General features: G+C 44.3%; 1 protein-coding gene across 9 annotated transcripts in view; it reads left to right on the top strand.

The window, feature by feature from the left end:
• Positions 1-25614, top strand: part of TAOK2 (TAO kinase 2) — a 52689-nt gene extending 27075 nt beyond the window's left edge. For 4 of the 9 annotated variants that reach the window (XM_070727587.1, XM_070727588.1, XM_070727586.1 and 1 more), the window contains one exon: positions 1421-6551. In XM_070727587.1, coding sequence (XP_070583688.1) covers positions 1421-3547 — 2127 coding nt within the window. In that variant the 3' untranslated portion in view covers positions 3548-6551. Of the gene's footprint in view, positions 1-1420; positions 6552-11129; positions 11343-12723; positions 12907-21360 lie in introns of those variants that run through there. The other 5 variants (XM_070727592.1, XM_070727591.1, XM_070727590.1 and 2 more) reach the window with 2 other exon arrangements.
• Positions 25615-27373: the final 1759 nt, after the last annotated feature.

The following is a 27373-nucleotide window of genomic DNA, read 5'->3' as shown; positions in this document are numbered from 1 at the left end:
CTACATCAGTGGGAACCAAACCATGTTGACAATGCCAGTCTTGGTATGTGCAGACAATCCACAATACCATCGAGGACTTCAATTAGTTAGTTGGACTCTGGGCGGCATACATAATAAAACCATAATAACAATAAATAATAGTAAGACCCCATAATAAAACCATAATAACAATATCACTATAAAACATTCATCAGTTCTAGGCCGGAGCAGAGTACTGTGGCTCAATGGCCCCAGGCCTGCCGGCAAAGCTCTGTTTTTAGTAGTTATAGGTAATAACTAGACAGTGACCCACTGGGTCTTCCTTTCAGAGGTGTTTCCTTACCAGATTCCTGAATGAGAGAGGGTCTCGTGTGGCGTCTTCACTGGAAAAACTGCCCATGTTGAACTGTATAGCTCAATCAGACATCAGCACAGGAAATATTTTATGACGTGTATTATGTCATAGACTGGTTTATTATCATTATGATGTCATAAAGTGTTTCATAAAATTCACTAAATTTCAGTTCCATGGAGATTATGGGTTCCAGATTTTGGACACATTAGTTAAAGTCTTCGGAGAGGGGCGGCATACAAATCTCATTAATAATAAAAATAATAATAAATCAATCCATTTGAGGGACCCTCGGTTCAAAAATTGTTGCCTAAAGCACCATTTTACCCAGTTAAAGGTTATGGAAAGGAGAGTTTTTAAAAAAGAGAGAAAAGCAGCATCTTTAATTGCACCTGGGAGTCTATTGGTCAGGGCAGCTTCCTAAACAAATGTATTCCTGGCCACAACTGCCATCGGTTGTTTGAGCAGTTGTGTGTTTATGAAGATCCTCAAATTGTGGCAGCAGTCCTGAAGAGGGAAGCATTAAGCCTTTCAAGACTAAAGATAGAATCTCTCCAGATCTGGGTAGCCCACATATCCAAAACCACTCAGTCTTCTCAGGGTTGGGTGTTTCTACCCACCCAGATCCACACAGCCTCAAGGACTGGAAGAAAAGCTTCTGACAATCAGTTGATCAGCCCCAAGTCAAGACATGCAGTTGGAGATCATAATCGTGATATCTGATGCAGTCTCATTTAGATGCTACATGGTGCGTGTGAGGCACATTGAGGTCTAGTCCACCCTGCGTGTCAAAAGTCTTGGGCTTGACCTCCCTGCCAACACCAATTAAACTCAACCATAGAGAAAGGAGACCAATCCCTAGATGGTCCAGAGGGATGTAGTGGTTGATAGTACCAGCTCTCATCTATAGATCACTTGCACAGATAGAATACTAAGGACAATGAAAAACAGCTGATGGCTGTTGCTGGACCATCAAAAGAGGGTATTCACTGGATAAAAGGAAAGTGCTGTGCATTTCATATATATGGGAACCATGGAACATGATGTTCTGACTCTGCTCTCTCTCCTCCCCCACCCCCAAATTTCCAGGAACTGAACAAGAAACAAACACAGAAGGACCTGGAGTGCGCCATGTTGCTGCGCCAGCATGAGTCCACCCAGGAGTTGGAATTCCGTCACCTCCACACTGTCCAGCGTACCCGGACAGAGCTTACCCGCCTGCAACACCAAACTGAGCTGTCAAACCAGCTGGAGTACAATAAACGCCGCGAACAGGAACTGCGCCAGAAGCATGCCATGGAGGTCCGGCAGCAGCCTAAAAGCCTCAAAGTAGGTGCTACCTACACGCCACCTTGCTGCCAGTTGTGCCCGGAAGGGCAGGTTGTGGGAATTCTGGAGTCAGGTCAGGGGCACCCAGGGGTGACAGAAATGGACGGAGATGAGGCTGGAAGTCTAGGCTCCGGAGAGGACCCTTTGGGTGGGCACGGTCCTCGTGACAGTGTGGCGGGGGATCAGGAGCATCTGGTGGATATGGAATGTGTCTACACTGAGGAGCTAGATCCAAGAGGGTGTCAGTTGGATGTCCTGGAGTCAGATTGTATTTGTGACGATCCGGGCGATGTTACACATGTTGGAGAGGTTTTGGAGTCAACTCAGGTTGACACTGAGGTAGTAAACTTGGCAATAAAATACCCAGACCTTTTAGAGATGCATACACATACACAGGAGGACATTTTGAAGTCTGAGCTAGACGGTCATGAGCAGACGGTCCAGGAATGCGGTCAAGAGGAGGAAACTCCACAGCTGGACACAGGGCATATTGAGCCTCATGTCCAAGAGTGGTCACCAAAGGGCGCAGAGTCTTTGGTGTCAAAAATGAGAGATTATGGAGAGGTGGAGGCAGATTGGCCCTGCATGGCAGACACAACTCCAGATGGGCAGGAAGAAGCAGATTTGGAGGAAAGGCAGGAGTGTCTGGGGCTTGAAGGGGAGGGTCACGATGTCTTAGATTCGAGCAGCAACGGTTGGATTTTAGGCTATTCTGTAGCAAGCCTCAAACAGCAAGAACTCTATGGCAAGGGAGTGGCCGATGAAGGTCTAATAGGCCAGAGTTTTTTTGGAGAGATGGATCTCTGCGGGGATGCCTCTGAACCTCTGCTGCCAATCTGGGGGCGGCCAGGTGTCCCAGAGCCTGATGGCCAAGAAGCCGATGATGAACTAGAACCATTTCTGTGCAATGAGGATTTGTACCCTCGGTCTCTCCCCACTATCCTAGAGGAGGGGTCCTTGAGAGGTTTAGGCGATGGCTGCCCAGCTGGCGACGATCCCTACAGCCAAGAGGGGGCTGGCAAATCCCACCCAGGGGCCTCTCCGGTGGCGGCCGTTTTGCCTCATGTTCTCTGTGTGGTTCTGGCCTTGTTGGTCTCTGCGTATCCTTGCGCCCCCACTCTCCTGCTTTTGCTCGCTGCTCTGTGGGCCCAGGGGGGCAGTTTTCAAGATATCCTCCTGGCCCTTGAAGGATTCCTAGTGGGCCTGGCGGTTACATACACCCTGTTGCACTCTGTCTTCCTTCTCTCCGGGTCCTCCTTTCTGCTTCTTATCAAATTGGGGGGGACAGTAGGGGTGGTGGCGTTGAGTGCCAACAGGGGGCGCCTGTATGTCCCAGTCATTCTTTTGGCCTCCTACCTCTTAGCTTTCCCCTGGGTTTTCCTGCCCCTTTATCTCCTGGGGGCCCTGGCAAAGCACAGCCTAAAAGGGTTTCCCCGCCACGCCCGCCGGTTTTTGCTCTTGGCTCTCCTGCATCTCCCGCAACCCGTTTTCCGCATCCTGCAGCGCCTCGGGCTGGTCAGTGAGCAGGGGCTCTTCCGCCTCTTCCCCAAAACAAACAAAGGCAGCTTCCGGAGTCGTATCCCAGTATTATCCCGCCAGCGGCAGCCTCCCCTCCCCTGGCGCCACCGGATCCTCGCGCTCCTGGCCAAACCAATCCGTACCCTCAACAGGATCCTCACCAAGGTGATCTGCGCTCAGCTGCCCCCTTCTGTGCTTTACTGTCTGAAGGGCTTGTATGTTCTGAAGGAGGAGAGGCCCAGCCGTATCCCCTGCCTGGTGGCACGCGGGGCCAGGCGCAGGGGCCGTTCCAGTGGGCCATTGAGGCGGTTGAATAGAAGCAGTGGCCATGTGCGCGTGTCCCCATCTATCAGGAAGCCCTGGAGATAACAGCCCCCTCAGTATCTTGGGTGTCTACCCACCTTGCCTAACATTGTGAAACAAGCCATTCCAGTCAAACTGACTGTCTCTGAGATGGCAATGTTCTGTGCAGCGGGCCAGCTTCTGGAATTCTGACGAATCAGACCAGAAGCACTTTTATCCAGTATTTACTCTCAAGGCCATTTTTTTTCCTCCCCCCAAGGTTTGTTGGTGTTTTGCTGTCTTCTTGCCAGGAGGCTCTGGGCAGGATGTGTTTGGTAAAACAAGCTTTAATATGAGCAGAGCGGAGAACCAAATGTTTGTGCAAGCTCTGATTGTTTATATATTGGATGTGGACAGGAGATTTTGTCTTGTGTTCATTGTGTCAACGAGGAAAGAATCACCCTTTGTGTCAGCTATTTGTGAAGACCAAATACTTCTTATTTCCATCATCTGGGATAATGCGGTGAGTTCCAGGTTTGGCAAAACAAAGAAAAAAAGGAATAATGTTCCATTCTTAAAATTCTTTCCAGTAACCCCTATTTAAAAGATCCAGTAATGGCTGCTTTTTCCATCTTCACCGTCTCTTGCACAGCGAGGAGATACATAAGTGTCTTCATTTCAAGCCATTTCTACCTTCTGAAAAGTATTGAATTCCAATTTCTGCTAAAATACACTAGTTCTTCATCTGCCACAGAAAAAGAACCCCCTTATGAAAACTTGAGAAATTAAACATGTTTTTAAAAACCAAGTCCTTCAGCTCCTGAGAGTTTGCCTATTTTTAAGTGATTCTTTCGCCGTTCATATGTACTTCCACCATTGGTATGTGTGTGTGTGCATGTTGACACACGCATACATATATTTTATCATTTTTCACCATATTTGTAACAATCCCCCTTTTTAAAAAGTTTGAACTTGAATGTACATATTTGTATTTGTTTGTGGGTAGGTTGATAAGCTTTATATAATTTTTAATGGAGGGAAGAAAGGGGCACTGATAGAATTTTTAAACAATACAATTTGACTGAAAATGGGAGAAATTCATAAAACGACAGCTTATTGCTGTAGATTTTTTCCACTCAAAACAATAATGGGCCATCCAGTAGCTTTTTTTTTCTTTCTTCCTTTTTAAAATGAAAAACCACTTGCTTGCATTTGAAACAAATGGCTTGGCATTGCGGTGATTTGTTTTAGTTTAGGCATTTTGGTCAAAGAAGAAAAATTACCAAATATGAAAATGTTATGTTTCTGTATGAATGTCTCCTGCAGCCAGGGCATAGCAGCCTCTTTAATTTAAATAAAAAAGGAAGTTGTTTTGCCTTTTAAGGCTCCCGCCAGTGTGGTTTGAAGCCTTATAGGCAGGAGAGCAGCCTTTTCATTTTTATTTTTTTTTACAAAACTGGAAACTCTAGACCAGGAATGTCAAACTTGCGGCGTCACAGCAGCATCATGTGACATATCGGGACTTTTTCCCCCTTCGCTAAACCAGAAAGGGGTGGGGCCAGCAAGTGACGCATCTGGCTCACGGGCTGCAAATTTGACACCCCTGCCCTAGACCATCTCTTTAGTGCAAGGGTGGATCTCTGAACTATGATGCTCCATTTTTCTTATCTTTCCCAGGGACCACTATGTTTTATTTGCCAAGGAATGGGATGCTCCATATGGAGTAGCTGCCTCATAACATCACAGTCCCCCTCTTCTCTTTTTATACTTTTTAAAAACTCTGCTAACCCTGTCATTTCCAGGAACCATTTCCTTAAGTTTTAGAGTATAAGTGTTAACAGCTGTCTCGCTGGTTAGGATATCATACCTGTCCCCAGTTCACCTGTGGCTTGCTTCTCAAATGACCCTTTCACACTGGGAGGGAGGGGTCAATTTGTTAGAGGCCAGGTTAGAGAGTTCTGGAAAACCCAGATGCTTGAACTACTTTCCTGTGTGGCTTCTACTGTTTTTCCTTTTTAAACTTTGAGCAGGTAAGCACTAAAGTCTTATCGCAGCCACTTTTTAACTCCAGTATCTTAATCTATTTTAATTGTGACGTACTGAAATCCTCTGCATTAGGATGACTTTGTTGAAGATTAAAGGGGAAGCTGCTGTCTAGAATCCCAGTTCAGTTTGCATTAATTGTTTTGTTGGTTAACTAGCTTTCAAGGTTTTATTTATTTATAGGGAAACAAAACCAAAAGTCCAGTAGATTCTATATAAACATACATCGTCACAGGATCTATGTTTTTTTTAATCCACTCAGGAGGTTTGTGTGAATGACAACAAACAATTCATTGATCCTGAATTCTCCAATGTTGAGAATAAACCCTGTTTGTTTCAGTAGCAGTTAATTAAGAAATTGGGCTTTGCAGTGGCTAGGATTTCTGCCTTTCTGAGTTCTTCATCAACTGCAAGCCATAGGGTGTTTTATAGAGTTAAATCAGTTTGAAAGTCTTCATTTTTATTTATTTTGGTAGCATATTTTTAAATGGTTACCTCTGTGAATTTTCATGGGGTTTTTTTTTAGTTTCTTACATCCACTCATGTTGTGTAGTTAGTCCAGTTTCCTCCTCCCAATTTACAACCCCACCCATCAATGCATTTCAGATATGTTTAGATATAATTCCATATTCATTGATTCTGGCTTTTGGTCCCATGTTTGCATAAAGCACATACCTTGTATTTCTCCCTTTTTTAGTTCACCTGTGATTTTTTAATTTATTTAAGTTTTGCAACATCTATAGATTTGTGTATTTTTAGCATTCCTTTTAACCTTTTTTTTGGCAAAGCTTGTTTTCATTCATTTAGATTCTATTTTGTTCATTTTAATAATGTATTTTGTATTCCCATTTTTGTGTGTTTGAACTATGTTTTCCCCCCCTCTATCTTCACATTTAAAAAAAACAATGTTAAATAATTTTTAATTTATTTCTCCCATTTCATGTGGGGGGGGGCATTCTTCTGTGGTTTATTTATTTCTCCCTTCCCTATTGTGGATGCATGTGAAATTTTGAAGGAAACAAAAATAAAAATTCTGCACCACAATTTACCACCTCTGTATTGTGAATTTTGAGTTTGATGTGATTTGATTTTTAGGAAAATAAGGCATTTAAGATTAAAAACAGCATATATCTATTTGCATGCACTCTGCCAAAAAACATCCTCAAGTGATGTACTTTTAGATTTCCAAAAGTAAAATTATTTGGAGGGTGTAAGTAGAGTCTGTTCTTCCACATTCCACTATTACCTTAATTCTTTGTACCTCTTTTTCTCTCCCTCTGACCTCTCAAATCTATGAGGCATTAATGAAGTAAATTAAAATAACATACACAGGAAAAAAAATGTATAATCTGGCCAGAGGTTCTCAACCTTTCTTATGCCGTGACCCCTTAATACAGTTCCTCATGTTGTGGTGACCTCCAACCATAAGTCTAGCACCAATTCTCCCAACAGAGCTTTAAGCTGATTGGCAGGAAGGTCAGAGGGATGCCCCCACTGTAAACGCCTGGTTGGTCAGATTGTAAAAATATGTTCCAAGGGGCCAGAATAGAAGCTTTAGGTGTTGTCTTTTCCCGTGGTCTTAGGCGATCCTTGTGAAATGGTCATTTGACCCCAAAGGGGTCCCAACCCCCAGGTTGAGAACCACTGATCTAGACATTCCCCCCCCCCACATCATTTGTAGTTTGGGGTCATTTTAAATGTTGTCCAAAGAGTGAAGAAAGATTGCAGCCATGAAAAGATTACTCTTGTAGCATAACTTATAGATAATTGAATGGGTTTTGATATAAGGGATGTCATCAGAAATGTAAGGAAATAAACATTTTGCTCATCAATATGAGCTTTGAAAGGGTGAATTAGACTCAGTCTAAATAAAAAGAAAATAGCATTTTCTTGATAGCACAAAAGTTCATATCCAAAGCTCACACCATAATTGGAAACATAGCTTGTAAAGGGGGGAAAACATGTAATTTGGACTAACCCCACTCCTTGCATCACATTTTGTGATAGGTGGATTCCTGCATCAATTTTTGCTCAGAATGATTTCCCTCCCTATGTGTTTTCCATGTGGCCAATTTTGCATGGATCATGGGGGCTGTAGTCCACATAATTAGAGTACACCAAATTGGGAAAACTGGTGTTAGCATTCTTCACAAATTATTTTAAATTAGTAGGCTGTTCTAATTCTCTACTGAATTGTTTGTAGAGACTTTTAGCCTGGCTGACAGAACAATATATCGTTAAAAGGCCTATCCCAAGGGGTAGGCAAAGTTGGCTCTTCTATTACTTCAACTCCCAGAATTCCTGAGCCAATCATACTAGCTCAGGAATTCTGGGGGTTGAAGTCCACATGTCATAGAAGACCCAACTTTGCCTAGCTAAGAACTGAACTTTCCCAAAATTTAAAAACCATTTATGATGTTTGTCCTGGGGTAACTTGCAGGTCCAATTTTGTCAAATGTATTATGTTTGTGTCCATCATAACATTTGTATAATGAAAGGGAACAGATAATTGCCATTATTGCAGACTCTTGTCTCTCAAAATCAGCTGAGTTTATTCTGTCAATGACTGAAAAACTGATATCTTGGGTTTTGCTAGGCAAAATGGGATGTCCATTTGACATCTTAATGTCAATTTGACATCTTAATGCTGAAATCTGCTCCACCATCTTTCCTTCCACTTCTCCAATATGTATTTTGAAAGGAATTTCAATAGTGTTTAGATTAGAAGAGAAAGCCTAAAAGGAATTTTTAAAGTGAGTGCAGGTGGATCGAGAGTTACCCCCAATAGAACTAAATCTTCAAAAGGTATTATGTGGATATATTACTGCCCTGAATATTATGGATCTGAGAATGAAGAATATTTTCTGTTGCAGAGTAGGATAGAGGATGAAGAGCCATCATCATCTCATTGGGCAATGGGTGTTGAGAATATCACCTACAATCTATATTTAGCACATGATGTGGAGCTGCAGTGATGTCAATTTTTTTATCCAGATTATGGTGATTGCACTGATTTCTTTCCACTTTAGCATTTTAGAAAAACTAACATGTAGTTGTCTTAAAGGTGCTTTTTCGAAAGGCAGCTGGAATATTTTTTCCTTGAGTAAGAAAAACAAAATGTTTGATTGTCACCCAAGAAACTTTATCTGTTGTGATGGCAATGGTGTGTGTGTGTGTGTGTCAGGGTTTGAAGGACAGGTATTGACAGTTGAGATTGAAGAGTAGGGCAAGGGAAGGATAGTTTCTCACTGGGGTTGGGGGGAATGGAAGGGTTGTATTTCTTTGCAGTCATCTGCTTATTAGTGCTCTCTGTGAGATATGCTGAGGGCAATTGTGGGTTTATCTTTGGCCTCGGGGTCACCTGAATCAGGGTGCAATTGTGGAATCTTCTTGGAACTGTTGCATTGTAGACTGGAGGTAGGTGAGGCACAACCAATGGCACTTTGCTTCAGGTGACCCTGAAGGCAAAGATAAACCCCCAAATGGCCTCAAGAGCTCTCAGGGGGAGTATTAATGACCAGATGACTTCAAAAAACTGCAGTCCTTTGATCACTGCCATCTGCTCAGAACCTATCCTTCCATACGCCTCTGTCCAGTCTCAACCATCAGTACTTATCCAACACCTATCTTTACTGAAAGAGTAGTAGATCCTTGGAACAAACTTCCAGCAGACGTGGTCGGTAAATCCACAGTAACTGAATTTAAACATGCCTGGGGTAAACATATATCCATCCTAAGATAAAATACAGGAAATAGCATAAGGGAAAACTAGATGGATCATGAGGTCTTTTTCTGCCGTCAATCTTCTATGTTTCTAACACCACCCCTGATATCAGAATTGATGACGTTTTTTGGATGAGAGACCAAATGTTGCCTTTTGAAAAAGCCCCATCAAGACTGCTGTGATCTGGATGAATCTCCGCAGACACCCAGTTGTGCAGTTGTTTAGCACACTCCAAAACGTGTGTGCAAAAGTTTCTGACATAGTTCAGAATCTGTCGTATCATTCATTTGTGCCTTTTATATTTAGGGTCATTGATAACTTCAGGAAAAAACAAACAAGTAAATATTTACTGAATGTTTGTCCAAGATTTAAACCTCTTAAGCAAGCAGACCCCTCGTAAATTTCTCTCCTGAAGCATCGTTGGCTGTCGCTTGGCCATCAGCCAAACACAGATAACCAGGAAATAGAATCAATGTGGAGAACTGGCTAGAACCCTTCAGCTGCTTCTCAGTTCATAATACAGGTAGTCCTTGACTTTCGACCACAATTGGAACCAGAACTTTCATTGTAAGCAAGGCATTTATTTTTGCCATGGTTGTAAAGCAAATCACTGCTGTTGTTAAGTGGATCACAAGTGGCAATCACATCACATTGTTGCCATCACTGTAAATAAATGCTGGCTTGGCAGGTGCTTGAATTTTGATCATTCATTCATTTATTTATTTATTTATTTATTTATTTATTTATTTATTATTTGGATTTGTATGCCGCCCCTCTCTGAAGACTCGGGGAATGTGACAGTCCTGATTGGTTGCAAGTCACTTTTTTTCAGAGCCGTTGTAACTTCAAATGGTCATTGAACGAGTGGTTGTAAGTCGAGGACTACCTGTAGAGAATTTCTAGCAGGTCTTCCTTTCGGTTCCCATTGTCCTAGTTGGAATATATGAAGCTTCTTTGTCAACTCATTCCATTGGTTTCTTTTTTACATTCCATGCAGCCTTGTGCCATTTATCCTTCATGGGGTCTTAGGTGAAAGGAAGACTGTCCTAGTCCCATTACTTGAAGCGACCTCATTTGCAATAGTTATAGTTTATTAGATTTGTATGCCTCTCCGAAGACAATGTCAGCTAATGCATTCTGCACTGTTCTTTCAGAGGCAAATCCCATTTCGAGGTATATCTAATTTAATTGGGTATGTCTAGTCTGGTGAAAAGAAGGACTAGGGATGATATGATAGCAGCATTCCAGTATTTGAGGGAGCTGCCCCCCCAAAAAAAGAGGGGGATCCATCTATTCTCCAAAGCAACAGAAGGAAACTCAGCAAGGAGAGAAGCAACCTAGAATTAAGGATAAATTTCCTGACAGTTAGGACAATTAATCAGTGGAACAAGTTGCCTCCAGAAGTTGTGAATGCTCCAACACTAGAGGTTTTTAAGAAGATGTTGGATAACCATTTGTCAGAAGTGGTATAAGGCTTCCTGCCTGACCAGGGGTGGGTTGGACTAGAAGATCTCCAAAGTCCCAACCTGTTCTGTTATGTTGTTATTTTTCATCAAGCTACGATCCAGGAAGCATCTTTGTTCCATTAAAGTTATTTGATTCAGCTGAAACTCTTCCATACTGGTGCTACTTTGATTTAAGTGGGAACATTAGAATGGTAAAATTATTGAGTAAAACTACATTTAGTTTATTCCCACCAAAACCCCCACTGGTGGGAATTGTTTGTCTAATACATGCTCCTGTCTCTCTCTCTCTCTTTCCCTCTCTCTCTCTCCTCTTCCTTTCACATTTGTTCTTTATTTGTCATTCTCCTTCTCCCTCCTCGGGTCACTGGCATTGTTCTGTTTTTGTCTTCTTGTCTCCTCCCCTTTTTTTCTCCTCTTCCTCCTCTTGCTCCCCTAGTCCAAAGAACTGCAAATTAAAAAGCAGTTTCAGGACACCTGTAAGATCCAGACGCGTCAATACAAGGCCCTTCGCAACCATCTCTTGGAGACCACCCCAAAGAGCGAGCACAAGGGGATTCTCAAGCGTTTGAAGGATGAACAGACCCGCAAGCTGGCCATCTTAGCCGAGCAGTACGACCACAGCATCAATGAAATGCTCTCCACCCAGGCCGTAGGTACCCCGCACTGCCCTCCCCTTGGGTGGGAGAGAGGGAGGAATCCAGAGAAGAGCGTTTTCCAACTATGCTTTGAATCCCAGGCTCCAACCAATTCTTTTTTATTTTATTTATTATTATTATTATTATTTCCACCTTCTACCTTCTTCCCCCACTTTTGGGCAGCAAAAGTTTAACATAAATAAAATGACCAATCCCATTGGATATGGGCTGACTACTTGTGGTAGAATTTATCTCCCTTGAATAAAGCCCCCGAGAGGATTGGTTTAATCCTTAAAGCGTCGCTTTGATTTTATACCAGTTTAATTGTCGTGCTTTTTCCCAAAAGAACAATGGAAGAGGAGATGCTGAGAGTAACACATTTTAGAGAGCCATAATTGCTTGCTCTCAAAACTGTAGTCCCCAAGGCTTCCTTCTTGGCAAGAGGCTAGCTGCAAAGTCACAATGAGTCCAATGGGGCCCTTGTTCACCCCTTCTGAGGTGGGTAACGAGTTTTAAAGTTCTGGGGCTGATAAGAATTCCCTTTGCCATAACTGCACAAGGAACATCAGCTTTGAACTCCTGACTCCATAAGCAACGTAAGTAGCACTTGCTTTCTAAACAGAATAGACAGAAACCCAAGAGGTACCCGTTGTCCTTGGTTGAGATGGGAGATGCTCAACTAAGTTGAAATTCTAGCCATTGTCAACTAGGGAGCTTTACCACAAAACAGGAATTTTAGCTATATAATCCTCTTGAGGTAGTGAGCCCTCTAGCAACAGTTTTGCATTGCATACAGCCTAAATCAGTGGTGGCGAACCTATGGCACGGGTGCTACAGGTGGCACATGGAGCCATATCTGCTACCATGTGAGCTGTTGCCCTAGCTCAGCTCCAAGGTGCATGTGTGTGCTGGCCAGCTGATTTTTGGCTCGCACAGAGGCTCTGGGAGGGTGTTTTTGGCTTCCTGTGGGCCTCTGGGGGCATGGGTGAGGGCGCTTTTACTGTCCTCCAGCTTCAGGGAAGTCTTTGGAGCCTGGGAGGGCGAAACACGAGCCTATTGGGCCCATCAGAAGTTGGGAAACAAGCTGTTTCCAGCCTCCAGGGGGGTTGGGGAAGCTGTTTTCGCCCTCCCCAGGTTTTCGCCCTTATGGCAATCGGCACCTGCACATGCGCGATAGTGCATGGGCACGCTCTTTCGTCCCCCAAGGGAAAAAAAGGTTCGCCATCACTGGCCTTTCTGCCTTTAGTCTTAGGCCAATGCCCATTCCAGAAGCATAGGGAAACTTGGATTATGAAGACAAAGCTTATCTGTCCCTTTAAGAGCCATGCTATCCTAAGGAGTGGGTTTTGCGGTGTAGGACTTAACTTCTCCCTCCTCCTCCTCCTCTCTCCCTAGCTGCGTTTGGATGAAACTCAAGAGGCAGAATACCAAGTCCTAAGGATGCAGCTCCAGCAGGAGCTTGAGCTGCTGAATGCTTATCAGAGCAAAATCAAGATCCACACCGAGGCCCAGCATGAGCGTGAGATCAAAGAGCTGGAGCAGCGGGTGTCTATCCGCAGGGCCCTCCTAGAGCAAAGAGTAAGTATTTCCCAATCTCCCTGCCTCTTCGGGACAATCTCTGAAGCTTGGGGGGGGGTCCAAATATATTGCAGCACCCACCCAGATTTGTATCCCCCTCGTCAATCCCGCTCGGGGCCTCCCAAATGTGGATTGTCCTCTTCCATGCAAATCTGAGCTATTTATTCTTAGTTCTAAACTCAGCACTAAAGATGAACGTATTTTTTCCATTGAATGCTGCAGTCCCTAGAAGAATCTGTGCAGACCATATATCAGAAATGGGTGGGGCTTCAGGGAGTTTTGGGCAAAGCCTGAACCACAAAGGTTTTCTGATACCCCTTATTGAGCTCACACTAACATTCCTGGTTTCTTTTTTTTTTTTGGCCTTTTGATATCACTGCCCCCACCCGGCAGGCAAAAACAGAACCTTGTTCCTTTTTTTTATTATTATTATTATTATTATTATTTTTTATTACTTAGATTTGTATGCCGCCCCTCTCCGAAGACTCGGGGCGGCTCACAACACGTGGAAACAAATCATAAATAATCTAACAAATTTAAAATTAAAAGATTTAAAAGACCCCATATACTAACAGACATACACACAAGCATACCATATATAAATTAAACATGCCCAGGGGAAGATGTTTCAGTTCCCCCATGCCTGACGGCAAAGGGGGGTTTTAAGGAGTTTACGGAAGGCAGGAAGAGTAGGGGCAGTTCTAATCTCCGGGGGGAGTTGGTTCCAGAGGGCCGGTGCCGCCACAGAGAAGGCTCTTCCCCTGGGGCCCGCCAACCGACATTGTTTAGTTGACGGGACCCGGAGGAGGCCCACTCTGTGGGACCTGATCGGTCGCTGGGATTCGTGCGGCAGGAGGCGGTCTCGGAGATATTCTGGTCCAATGCCATGAAGGGCTTTAAAGGTCATAACCAACACTTTGAATTGTGACCGGAAACTGATCGGCAACCAATGCAGACTGCGGAGTGATGGTGAAACATGGGCATACCTAGGTAAGCCCATGACTGCTCTCGCAGCTGCATTCTGCATTCCTTGAGTTCTGACATCAGACCATGTCTCTGGCAAGAAGTTATCCATGGCTAATCCATAATCACATGAAAGACCCTGTCTGAATCAGCAACCCTTAATTATTTCCATGTTGTAGTTTGGGGTGAGAGCTGTTCTGCTTGTTGTGGATGATATGTTCTCCTTGAGCTACATTCTGGAACAGAAAAATCACAGTGGTTGATGTTCATGTTGATCATAGTGTACAGATAACTCCTTTTGAAAAGTGGGGAAGGGATCATGGGTGTTTGATCAGTTTTCTCTAAAATCTATGCAAAAATCAATCACAAACAAAACCGCTCTTTTCTCTCCTTCCACAACTTCTTTGGTTTTTAAAGTGTTGCCTATTCATCGTCGTTTGGAGTTGAGCAGCTTCTAAATTTAATAAAAGAAGTAGAAAGCATAGGTTGGTAGCTCCAGATATCTAACAGTGGCCAACTATTCAGGGTGCTGAAGACTAATAGGGGGTAAAAAGTGTTTTATGAAGTTTGCTCCTGTTGGGTGTGAGGATGGTTTCTTCAGTGGGAATTCATGAAGAAGAAGAAGGTTTAAACAATATTCTGATGACATCATATCAGTAATAATTTAATTCAATTTAATTGACTTATATGCTGCCCAATCCCAGGGCGGATTCACAACAATGAAATAATACAAAACAATATTAGAAAAAGTCAAATATTAGATAGTAAAAACAGTAAAATCCCCATTAAACTAAATGATAAAACCCCCGGGCTAAACTATGCAGTCAGACAGACACACATACATACCAAGCGAATCACAGTTTGGCCGTGGCTAGGTGTTAACACTCATGGCCCCCAGGCCTGCCTGCAAAGCCAGGTCTTCATGGCCTTTCGAAAGGCTAGTAGGGTGGGAGCAGTACAGATGTCGGGGTAGTTGGTAACCAGGGTATCCATAAAGAAGACCCTCCCTCACAGGCGGGCAAACCTGCACTGTTTAGTAAATGGGACCTGGAGAAAGCCAAACCCTGTGGGATCTAATTGGTCTCTGGGAGGTTTGCAGCAGGAGACGGTCCTGTAAATTATTATTATTATTATTTATTAGATTTGTATGCCACCCCTCTCCGAAGACTCGGGGCGGCTCACAACAATAGTAAAAAACAATGTCAAAGAACAAATCTAATATTAAAAAGAAACACATATAAAACCCCTCATTTAAAACCAAACAACACATACATACCAATCATAAAATATAAAAGCCTAGGGAGGTGTCTCAGTTCCCCCATACCTGGTGATATAGGTGGGTCTTGAGTAATTTACGAAAGACGAGGGTGGGAGCAGTTCTGATCTCCGGGGGGGGGGGAGTTGATTCCAGAGGGCTGGGGCCACCACAGAGAAGGCTCTTCCCCTGGCGCCCGCCAGACGACATTGTTTTGTCGACGGGACCCGGAGAAGGCCAACTATGTGGGACCTTATCAGCCGCTGGGATTGGTGTGGTAGCAGGCGGTTCCGGAGATACTCTGGTCCAGTGCCATGTAGGGCTTTAAAGGTCATAACGAACACTTTGAATTGTGACCGGAAATTGATCGGCAGCCAGTGCAGGCCACGGAGTGTTGTAGAGTGGGCAAAAATAGTCTGGTCCTAAGCCACGTAGGGCTTTCTCGGTAATAACTAACACCTTTTGTTACTTGGCTTCCTGGAGGGATCTGATTGGTCACTTGAGAAAGGCTGCTGGATTCTCCTGAACTTTTAATCTGACTCAGCAGATCTTCAATTATGCTTTGAGCCACAAAGTGCCTCTGTGAAGTCACACAATGGCATTACTCCTTTCTCCTCTTTGCTTTCCATGGACAGTAGAGAGGGAATAACAATAATAAATAGGTAGTCCCTCCCGACCACAGTTTGAGGCCAATCAAGACCAGAATTTCCATTGCTAAGCAACAGTTTATTAAGCATATCACATGTGATTTTTTTTATAATCTTTTTTTTTTTTGCCAGGGTTGTGAAGCGAACCATTGCAGTTGTTAAAGAGAATCAGACCTATCCCCTCCCCCTCCCCCTGCAATCGACTAGAACCTCGGTGGTGCAGTGGTTAGAGTGCAGTAAAGCAAGCTACTTCTGCTGATCACCAGCTGCCAGCAGTTTGGCAGTTCAAATCTCACCGGGCTCAAGGTTGACTCAGCCCTCCATCCTTCCGAGGTGGTTAAAATGAGGACCCAGATTGTTGGGGGCAATAGGCTTACTCTGTAAATCGCTTAGAGAGGGCTGTACAGCACAGTGAAGCGGTATATAAGTCTAAATGCTATTGCTACTTAGCTTGTTGGAAGCCTGCTGGGAAGGTTGCAAAAAGCCTGTTGATCATGTGACTTTGGGATTCTGCAATCATCGTAAATTCATGCTGGTTGTTAAGCGCACAATTTTTATCACACGACCACGGGAATGCTGCAGTGCGAGTAGTCCTCAACCTGCGACCACAGTTGAGTCCCAAATTTTATGTGGGGCTAAGTGAGAAATTTGCTAATCGGTTTTTGCCGCATTTTATGATTTTTATCACCAGGTTTGTTAAATGAATCATTGCAGTTGTTAAATGAGTTAACATGGTTGTTAAATGAATCTGCTTTCCCGATTGACTTTGTTTGTCAGAAGGTGGCAGAAAGGGAGTATTTATTGGAGTATAAGACCCACCTTAGTTTTTGGGGAGGAAAATAAGAATCTGCCTACCAGGTATTCATCTCGTTTGCATCCTTTGGCACATTATTTTATCTCCTGGTTAAGGGCTTAAAAAATGTATTCTGAGAGAGTAACAATGAAAGAGCTTGCAAGCCATAAGAGCACATCATTAGCACCTGGAAAGAAACAGTCTGAGCAAGTAGAGCAATGGGGAAAAAAACCCTGCAAATGCTTGGAAAACATTCTTCTTTGCAGAGAGTTAACAATGAAAGAGCTTGCAAGCGGGTAAGAGCTGGGAACATCGTTAGCACCTGGTTAGGGCTGAAAGAAACTTACTCTGAGCAAGGTAGAATAAGGGGAAAAACTCTGCAAAGACTTAGGGCTTGGAAAACGTTATTCGCAGAGAGAAACAATGAAAGAGCCTGCAAGGTAAGAGATGGAAAGATCTTTAGCAGATAGTTAGGGCTGGCGGGGGGGGAACCACATTCAGAGTATAAGACGCACCCAAATTATCAGCCTCTTTTAGGGAGGAAAAGGGTGCGTCTTATACTCTGAAAAATACGGTAAATCCAGGATACAATATCCAAATTGTAGATCATGTGACCATGGGGAACGCGGCAATGGTCGTGTGTGAAAAATGGTCATTCGTCACTTTTTTCAGTGCCGTTGTAACTTTGAACGTTCACTAAATAACCTATTGTAAGTCGAAGAGTTCCTGTAGACATACGCAAGGACTGGTCCGAAGTGACATTTTCCAAGACTGTGTAACTTTCAAATAATCTCCAAACAAATGGTTGCAACTCGAGTACGGCCTGTATTAGTGCTTTGAGTAAGAAAAGCTTTGTGGAATTTTAGGGTTTTCTTCTTTCATTTTTTGTTCTTCAATTCAGTTTTAGTTTTATTACTTCTACAGCTATTTAGGTGAAATTACTTCTCTCCTTCTCCTCTCAACCATTTTCAATTTTTCTATTCTGGATTTAGAATCCAATAATCTTCCTCCTAAATGAATCTGAGGCATTCATGGTTCAGTTTTTGTGCGGTTCTGAATAACAGGAGACATTCATTTATCTATCTATCTAGTACAGTGATGGTGAACCTTTTTTCCCTCGGGTGGCAAAAGAGCATGGGCATGTGCTATCATGCATGCGCGAGTGCCCACACCCATAATTCAATGCCTGAGGAAGGCAAAAACAGCTTCCCCCACCCCACGGAAGCCCTCTGGAAGCTGGAAAAGCCCTGTTTCCTAATTTTGGTGGGCCCAGTAGGCTCGTGTTTCACCTTTCCCAGGCTCCAAAGGCTTCCCTGGAGCAGAGGGAAACCAAAAATTTCCTACCAAGAGCCTCTATGTGAGCCAAAAATCAACTGGCCGGCACACACGTGCACATTGGAGCTGAACTAGATCAATGGCTCATGTGCCAGAAAACATGGCTCTGCATGCACCTGTGGCACCCGTGCCATAGGTTCGCCATCATTGGTCTAGTATCTACCTACCTAGCTACCTATCTGTCTGTCTGTCTGCCTATCTATCTATCTATCTATCATCTATCTATCAATTATATCTATCTATCTATCTATCTATCTATTTATCTACAGGTAGTCCCCGGGTTACGTCGTCCCCGATGTATGACGTTTTGTCCTTATGACGATCCGGGGACAGCTTCGAAGCCACCGCTGGCACCGCCTCCATTCAGGCGAAGGGATCTCCACGGGGTCTCTGAAGCCGCCGCCCACCGTGGAGATCCCCTCACCCGAACGGAGGCGGCGGCGGCAGCCTCGGAGGCTGCAGCAACGCAGCGCCGAGAAGGACCGGCTGTTGGTTCCTTGAAGAAGTCACCGCTGTGTAAGTCGGAATATTCATGTAAATCGGAATATTCCGTTTTACACCAAATTCTGCTTACAACGGGCCGTGGGAACGGATCCCCATTGTAAGTCGGGGACTACCTGTATCTATCTAATAGATTAGATTCCTATGCCGGACTATTCCTCGGTCTCAGGGCGGCTCACAGCAAAAATAAATACATAACATGAAAAAAATCTAAGTCTAAAATCATACTAAAACCCGAGCAATTCTGTTTGGGCTTTACTTCTGTTCCCTACTAGCAGGAGTGAAGTGCTCCCAGTTTGCTCATGCCTTTGGTCGTCGGAAAGCCAATCGCGAAGGCAACGCAAGACTCCGCCCATCTGCCCAGACACCGCCATTTGTGTTATTTTACCCTCTGCGTGTGCGCAAAGCGTTGTGTACATGTGCAGAGGGTAAAAGAACCCAAATGGTGGCGGGTGGGCAGAACCTCATGCTTCCTTCACAACGACCGACAGCCGCGAGCGAACCGGGAGAATTTAACGCCTGCCTGCTAGGCAAGTTGATTTCAGCTGTAGTAGCAAAACTACTAAACCGTGCTTTCATAAAACACTGGATTCCCTTTTTTAACATAGAGAAATAGCTGGGAATAAGCAATATTCAAGGCGCTCCAATTATATGCTCCTCTTGTCTTTGTAAAGCACCCCTATGGGATCAGACTATGCATCTGAGACCCTAGCATGGCAAAAGCAATTATTTCACTTTTAATTCCTCAATTCCTGTGGAATTTGCATTCCTAAGAAACTTGCAAAATCTATTACAAACGGGATTGCTTTGTTCTAAAGTGGGTTTTTTTTTTAATATTCAGATTTTTGTTGTTTTTTAATTAATCTGAACCAAAAGTCCTATCTCCTTTTGTGGTTCTTTAGGATCAGCTATGAAGCTGCAGGCATCTAATTGAAACAGTGAGAATGGTACAAGTGGTACCTCTACTTACGAACTTAATTTGTTCTGTGACCAGGTTCTTAAGTAGAAACGTTTGTAAGAAGAAGCCATTTTTCCCATAAAAATCAATGTAAAAGCAAATAATGCATGTGATTGGGGAAACCACAGGGAGGGTGGAGGCCCTGTTTCCTCCCAGGAGATTCCTGGAGAGGCCCCACAGAGACTTCTCCCCGCCTTTTCTGGCCCTGTTTCCTCCCAGGAGATTCCTAGAGAGGCCCCACAGAGACTTCTCCCCGCCTTTTGTGGCCCTGTTTCCTCTCAGGAGATTCCTTGAGAGGCCCCATAGAGGCTTCTCCCTGCCTTTTCCGGTTACAGTTTTGGAGGCTGGGGCTTGTAAGTGGAAAATGATTCTTGAGAAGAGGCAAAAAAGTCTTGAACACCCAGTGCTGATCTAGAGAAATCTGTAAGTAGAGGCGTTTTTAGGTAGAGGTGCCATTGTATTCCTTATCCCGTGATAGCGAATCTGTGGCCTGCAGAGCCATATCAAAGGGCACATGAGGCATTGCCCTATGTCAGCTCCTGCACGCATCTGCATGCTAGCCAGCTGATTTTCAACTTTGGGGAAGGCCATTTTTGGCCTCCATAGGCTTCAGGAGGTTTCCCGGAAGCCTTGGAATGGCAAAAAATGACCCAATGGGCTAACCGGAAGTTCAGGAAAACAGACATTGATTAGTTGATTGATTGATTGATTGGACTTATATGCCGCCCATCTCCCAAGACTCAGGGAATCTCACAACATATAAAAATACAAAAACCAGTTCAGAAGTCCCAATATTTAAAACAATCTTAAAAACACCAAATTTAAAAACACCTCCTGAAGTCAGGGCATGGTGAAAAACGGCCAAACAGGCCGACCGGAAGTTCAGGAAAATGAATTGCTAGTTGGCCTGTTTTATGCCGTTGTGAGGCTTCAGGAGTCCGGATGCTTCAGTGAGACCTGTGTGCATGCACAGGGGGAGGGGGCAGCACAGTGTGTGTGTTGTGCGCATTTCTGGAAGGAAGCGCAGCGATTGTGTGAATGTTTGGGGGAGGGCATGGATATGGGCACGTGCGCTAGCACAGACACGCACCCTTTTGGCACACGAGCCAAAAAGGTTTGCCATCACCGCCCTATCCCATATGCCTCTTTTGGGGACAAGGAATCTCTGTTATCTCTAATTTAGAGCAGATGTGCTGAGTGTTACGTCTCGGTTCCTCATTTAAGCAATTCGCCCAACTTCATGCATATCTTAAAGAGGGTTGTCACGGAATCCAATTCTTAATCATCTTTGGCGTGGTTAGTTCTCGATTTACAATAACCGAGGCCAAAATTTTTGTTGCTAAGCGAAGCAGGTGTGAGTTTTGTTCCATTTTACAACCTCCACAGTTGTTAAGTGAATCTTTGCAGTGGTTAAGTGAATCATGCCGTCATATGAGACATTTTGGCTCAGTGGTTAGAGTGCAGTACTGCAGGTTACTCCTGCTGCCTGCCGGTTGCCTGAAGTTTGGCAGTTCAAATCTCACCAGGCTCAAGGTTGACTCAGCCTTCCATTCTTCCGAGGTGGGTAAAATGAGGACCCAGATTGTTGTGGGCTATAGGCTGACTCTATAGACTGCTTAGAGAGGGCTGTAAAGCAGTAGATAAGTAAGTAGCTTTGTTGGAAGCCATCTGGGAGGGTTACAAATGGTAATTATATGACCCCAGGACACTTGACAACGGTCATAAATACAAGCCAGTTGCCAAGTGTCCAGATTTTGATCACATGACCATGGAGACGCTGCAAAGGCCATTAAGTGTGAAAAACAGTCATAGGTCACTTTTTTCAAATCATCTGCAGTGGTCGCTAAATGAATTGTTGTCAATTGAAGACTATCTGCAGGGTATCTTTGTTGGGCCTGCCAAGCGAGGCGAAACGGCTGCTTCTCACCGCTGCTCTGTGTTTGTGGATTCTTTGCACTTGAAGTCACGGTGCATTTCCCCCCTCCTCCCTTTCCTTCTCCAGATCGAAGAGGAGATGTTGGCCTTGCAGAATGAACGCTCCGATCGCATCCGCAGCCTCTTGGAGCGCCAGGCCCGGGAGATCGAAGCCTTCGACTCTGAAAGTATGCGTCTGGGATTCAGCAATATGGCGCTCACAGGCATTCCAGCTGAAGCCTTCAACCAAGGCTACACGGCCCCTCCACAGCCCTGGCCCTCCCGCCCGGTTCCCCGCAGCGGCTCCCATTGGAGCCACGGGGTTCAGAATACGGCGGGTGCTCCTCACGCGTGGAGACAGCCCCCCATGCTTGCCCCGCCCCCTTCCGCCTGGCTTCACCCCCCTTCCTCGTCTCCCTCCTCCTCTTCCTCCTCCTCCTCGGCTCCTGGTGGCCGCTCCAATGTGGTAATGCTGAGAAACAGCCCCCAACCCTTGCGCCGCACAGCTTCGGGCGGCCAGTCGGACCAGGGCATCAGCCGTTCAGCCAGCGTCACTTCTCACATCCTCAACGGGTCACATTTTTCCTACTCGTGAAGCGATTGGTAGAGAACAGGGAGACTTGGCTGGAGGCAAATGGGGGATTGGCTGGTGCAAAAAAAAAGGGAGGGAGGCGGGGGCATGTTATCCGGGGGTCGATAAGTTTTTAAAAAAAAATCACAAAAATGGGAGAAGCTGTGAAACTGGACCACAGTGGAAGGCTCTCGGTCATCCTCAGTAGCCTTTTGAGTTGTCAATCACCAGGAGAAGGTTGGACTGTGAGATGGAAGGTTGAATTCTCGTCCTCTGGAGCGTAGCTGGTGCCTCCTCAGACCGTGGTTTCCTATCCCCCGCCAAATGGATAGAGACATTGAAGCTGCGAACATGATGTTGGCAGTCTACTCTTGCGTCCCTGAAGGCTGCCCAGTTGCTCCCCCAGCGTTGCCACAATCTGTAGATGAAGACAGACCAAGAATAGTGTTCCAGCAATGGAGATAAAAGTTATCTCTTCAGGGTGTGGCTGAACAATCTCTTCTCTTGAGAAGAGAGTGGGTTGGGGGGGGGGGAAGAAAAGGAAAAAAAACGCTCCCACAATACAACAAATCCAGAATTTTTTTAAAAAAATTGTGCGCTGTGGCTTGTTTGTGAGTGTAACTGGAGTTGCTGCAGCCAGAAACCCTGCTTCTTCCTCTCCAAGGCCGGGGGTCCCTTGAAGGCAGCTTGGCTAGTGAGGGGGACGGACAGGCCTTGGAATTGGAGAGAATCCTGGATTTGCATTGATGGTGGGGCTAATCTGCATGCTTAGAAATTTTCAGAGTGACAGTGAAGAACTTTGCATCCTGGGTGTAGACACGTGGCTTTTGTCCCTGCCCAAATCCACAGACAGGAGGAGATGACGGAGTTTAATCTGCTTTCTCTGTACCTTCCTTAACTTACTCTAGCCCAAGGACGGGAGAGGGAAATGTATAGGACAGGCTACTCTGGGTTCTAAAATCTGCATTGCCTTCTCTTTCTCAACCTACTCCAGCTCTAGAGACTGTCTTGGCCTCATGCTGGTCGCACGTGATGGGGAGAATAAATGGGTTTCCAACCCTTCTTCATCCCAATCATGATCCGAATGTAGATATTAATCAGTGCCCGCCATCCACCAACCCAGTGTCTGTTTTGAGATGTGGCCCTAAGCCCACCCTCCTCGGGGGATCATCTATTAACGGTCAACCCTTAAGCTTATAAACATTGTCTTTCTTCCCTCGCTCACCTCTCTCTTATGGGAGAAACACCCAACAATTATTGTAACAAGGGGCCGCACGTAGAGCACATTTAGTTTCCTGATCACAATCTAGATCTCCAGGAGAGGTTTAGCTTAGTGCTTATGCAACTAACCTTTATATGAAATTACCTCCTCCGGGTTGCTTTAGATGCATTTTGCCCACCTTATAATTTTCAATTCTTTTTTCTTTTTTAAATCTTTTCCATGTTTTGTCACCTATCACAGCCTTGGCACCTTCCGTTGCTCATGTTAACCTCTTCCAATCTGCAGCTCTGCAGACTTGGGTTCATATTTGCACATAAGAGACTAGGTTGCAGAGTTCTGGGAGCCAGCAGAGTAGAGCACTTTACTCGGTTGGCTCGGATTCTACACAGTGCCATTGTCAACTCATTCCTTCCTGCGTTCTTACATATTCTCCTTCTCAAGCCATAAACCCGTTCTGTAAATTACAGAATAACCCAGTATGATCAAACCTCAAAGCTGTCTATCTTTGGGACCACTTGACCTAATAAATTACGTTGAAGGCCAGCTATCTCTCTACTTCAGGCTTAAAAAACAGGGGCTCCCTTTACGCTGAGAGGCTAGCAGATCGATTAGCCCTGATAACAACCAGGATGAGACCATCCACTGATCGAAAGATTTTCAGAATCGTGCATCTTCCTTTTTTTGCGGATTTGCCTGAACTTCCTAAAATTAATGCCGTGAAAGGCTGTGCATTTGACAGGAATTAAAGAGATCTAAAACCTAGTTTCTTTCAAGAGAGCAAATTGATCTGGCAGTGAGGATGACTTGGGATCTATTCTCTCTCCCTGTCTCCTTCTTCCCCACTAAAATCTAGAAAAACTTTAGTGGGTTGGGGGTTTTTTTGGCAGTTCTTGCAAAATGAAGCGTGGGGAGTCATGTTCATTCACAATACTGAAAGTATTCAAATTTTAAAGAATAGTGTACAGTGGGCGATAGTGGTGTCCACCCCAGGAGAAAGTCCTTTTCTTCTAGCAGTTAATCCATCACAGGAGAATGTCAGGGTGCCATCCAGTAACAGCAGATGAGATGGGAAATCCGGTGGCGAATTCTCTTCTTTTAAATTGCCACGTGGGAGAATTCTGAGGAAATCAAAATGCCCATTATTGGAAAGCTAAATGTCAGATGGGTAGAACTTCCGAAGACACTTGTTTTGTATGCTTTACAATTAATGTCCCTGTTGGGGTTTGGGCATCTAAACTAGGCTGACTCTGACCAGTTATTAAAGTGAGGATTTCGCCAGTTCCCATCTGTAGTTTATGTAAATAAGGCTCAGATTAGTGAAGTCCAGGGGGAGGAAAAACTGCCCATTTCACAGAAAACCACTTTTTTAAAAGTTTCTCAACCTTTTGAAATGGGAGTGGAAGAGAAATAATGCTGGCAGCCTAGAGAGGGACCCTTGTCCTAATAAACAGGGAGGGTGTTTATTCAAATGTGAGCTTCTAAAAAAAAACCATTCGGAGCCGTTGGGGAGGGTTATTGCAAGGTATCCCATGTGCATGCAAAAAACCCCAAATCTGCCATGGTAGAATAGAAGGAGATTCTTGGAAGGACCCAATAGTCCGCCTCTTCCTCTTCTTAAAAAAAGTGTCGCACTCATGAGATTTTGCTGTTCTTGAACCTGAAATTTCCCCCTCCCCGTTTCCCCAGTGCAAGGCAGCCAAAGCACATCTCCCCTCTCTCCCTTTACCAAACATAACAATTCTCAAATCCCCCACCTTCTTCCCCCCCCCACCCACAAATCACAGATTCCCCCCAACCCAATCCTTAGGCCGAAAGTTTGCCTCCACTGTCCACTTGTCTGGTAGATTTTTCCCAGAACTCCTCTCCCAGATTTGGCAAGTCCATTTTCTACTTGAATCCAGGCCCCCTTTGTTTAAGAGGGGAGGGTGGGAGGGAGGAGGAGGAGGAGGGGATCTTTGATGACTTCAAGATGTTCATTTAGTGATTTCTTTTCTCCTGCCTGTCTGGGACTGAGAAATGGGGTTACAGGGAGGGATACGGCTGGAGGGGCTTGATGTATTATAATAATCCTTATGTTTCTTTAAAAAAATAATAATAATAATCTTTTTTTTTCTGTTTTTGGTGCCATAAATTTCCCCATGTACAGTTTTCCTGTTTTGTTTTTATTTTGGTTTTTGTTTGTTTGTTTGTGCTGCTCCGCCCACCCCCACCCCCCCTTTTTTTTTCTTTTCCTGTCTCCCTCTGTGTGGGTGATTAAAAACTAATGTGAGTGTGTGTATGTATGTCTTTTTTTATATATGAAGAAAAATGTTGCGGGGAAACTTAGACATATGTGTCCTATGGAATGTATTAGAAAATAAAACACTTTTTAAAAAACAAAAAGAGAACGGGGAGGGTGGGAAAGCTTGAATCTTGAATCACAGGAGAGCAAAGGATGGAAAGAGAGCACGAAGGTGGAGTTGGTTGCTCTCTAGAAGGCCACCAATGGGAGAGGCTTTGGGCAGGGTGAGAAATCTTTTAATAAAAATGTTGAATATTTAAAAAAAAAATAAGGGTGTCTTTGTCTTTTTTCTTTGGGGGGGGGGGGGAAGAACTCCAGACTTAAAGCAAGTTTCTTTGAGGATGAAACTCAGATTACACTGGGGAACAGCAATTTCGTTGTCTTAAATCTGTGATTTGCTTTCAACTAACTTTTGACCTCTGGATCCAAAAATAGCCACAGTTTTTATCTATCACGTCAACTATTTAAGCTACAAGATGTTCTGCTGGTGTGTCTCAACCGCCCGTAATTACAGGGTAATTAGTCCAGAAAGACACACACCACACAATAAAAGGAAAACCCAAAAGATTTTATAAACAGAAAAACAGAAACAGCTCCCTTTTTAAATGGCAACGGGATTTTCTGGTACACACAAGGCACGGGTTAAATGCAGTCCAATTGCTCACCCAATAACTGGGAAATTGAGTCCAATTCTAAAATCCAGAGTGTCCACACACACAATCCTGAACAGTAAAAACCACGATCTTGACGAAACAATGAATCAGATAAACTGCCATGAGGCTAAAACACCAGGCTGCACTTTTATCTGTAGCACTAATTACAGCAACTCCACCCAACCACAGGTGACCTCATTTTCTCTTGTAATAATCCTTCAGTTGTTGTCTCCTATGATCACTCTATGCATGCGTGGATGTGTCATTAATTCTTGTTCAGAATCCAGGGATGATACAGATGACTGATCTCCTCCTGGGCTGTCTGCCAAACTCCCCTCTTCCCTGTCACTCACGCTTCCTTGGTCAGAGGAGACTTCGTCGGCAGATTCTACTGGGAGCAAAACAGGCCTGCGGCATGTGGATGTCTCCCCCACATCCACCTCCACATTCCTTGGGGCAGGAGCTGGGCCAGAGCTAACCACAACACAAGATACCCTCAAAAGTCATGCAAATTGTGCATATAAAGGAAAGGAAAAACTTACCAAATATGTTGTTTACAAAGAATAATTTTATTCATACAAAGGCTATAATAGTTACTGCAAGTTAAATTGTGCTCACACAAATTTTATCAAATGATAATTATACATATTAAGGTAAAAAAATTTGCTTATAGCTTTTTCTAGAGTGTTTAATCTGTGGGCATTCTCGCTTGTACATCCTATCTACCTTGATACCGTGCCTCCAATTATCTTCAAATCTTGGTGGAATTGTTCACCCTGCTCATCACTGACTGCACCAGGGAAGTTAGCAAGATGGCTACGTAAAAAAATACCCTTTGATGCTCATGTTGCCCAATTAACTATGGTATTTATGGTATGTATGTCATGGGGTTTTTTTTTTGCTTAATTTGAAAATTAAGGCAAACTAGGATAGATCTATTTTGGCCTTATCAGTTAACCATACCCACTGGGACTTGAACCTGCAACCTTTGCCTTGTAAGGCAGAGAATTATCCTCGAGGCTATAGTATCCAATCCCTTCAGCTCTGCACCAGGGAAGGGTTATATATGTTTGTGTCGAATCACCTCACCCTGGTGAATGTATCTGAGTTGCTTGGTACTCTCTGAGCTTGGCTGTCTTCTTGCAGACCTCTCATCACCCAGCTAGATAACATGAATGCTAGAAGGGAGTGGGGCTTGCTCTCAAGCCCTTCTAGCACTGATGATATTACCTAGCTGGGTGATGAAACGGCTGGAAGTAAAATCCCAAATTCGGAGAGCTCCAAAGGAGCCAACCCACAGTTCATCCCTCAGCTACGAATACTGTATTCTCTACTACTGATACTCTTATTGTTTAACGGCAGCACATTTCAACT

The sequence above is a fragment of the Erythrolamprus reginae genome, chromosome Z, assembly GCF_031021105.1.
Source record: "Erythrolamprus reginae isolate rEryReg1 chromosome Z, rEryReg1.hap1, whole genome shotgun sequence".
Taxonomy (NCBI): Eukaryota; Metazoa; Chordata; class Lepidosauria; order Squamata; family Dipsadidae; genus Erythrolamprus; species Erythrolamprus reginae.
This window is presented reverse-complemented; position numbering and strand designations above follow the sequence as displayed.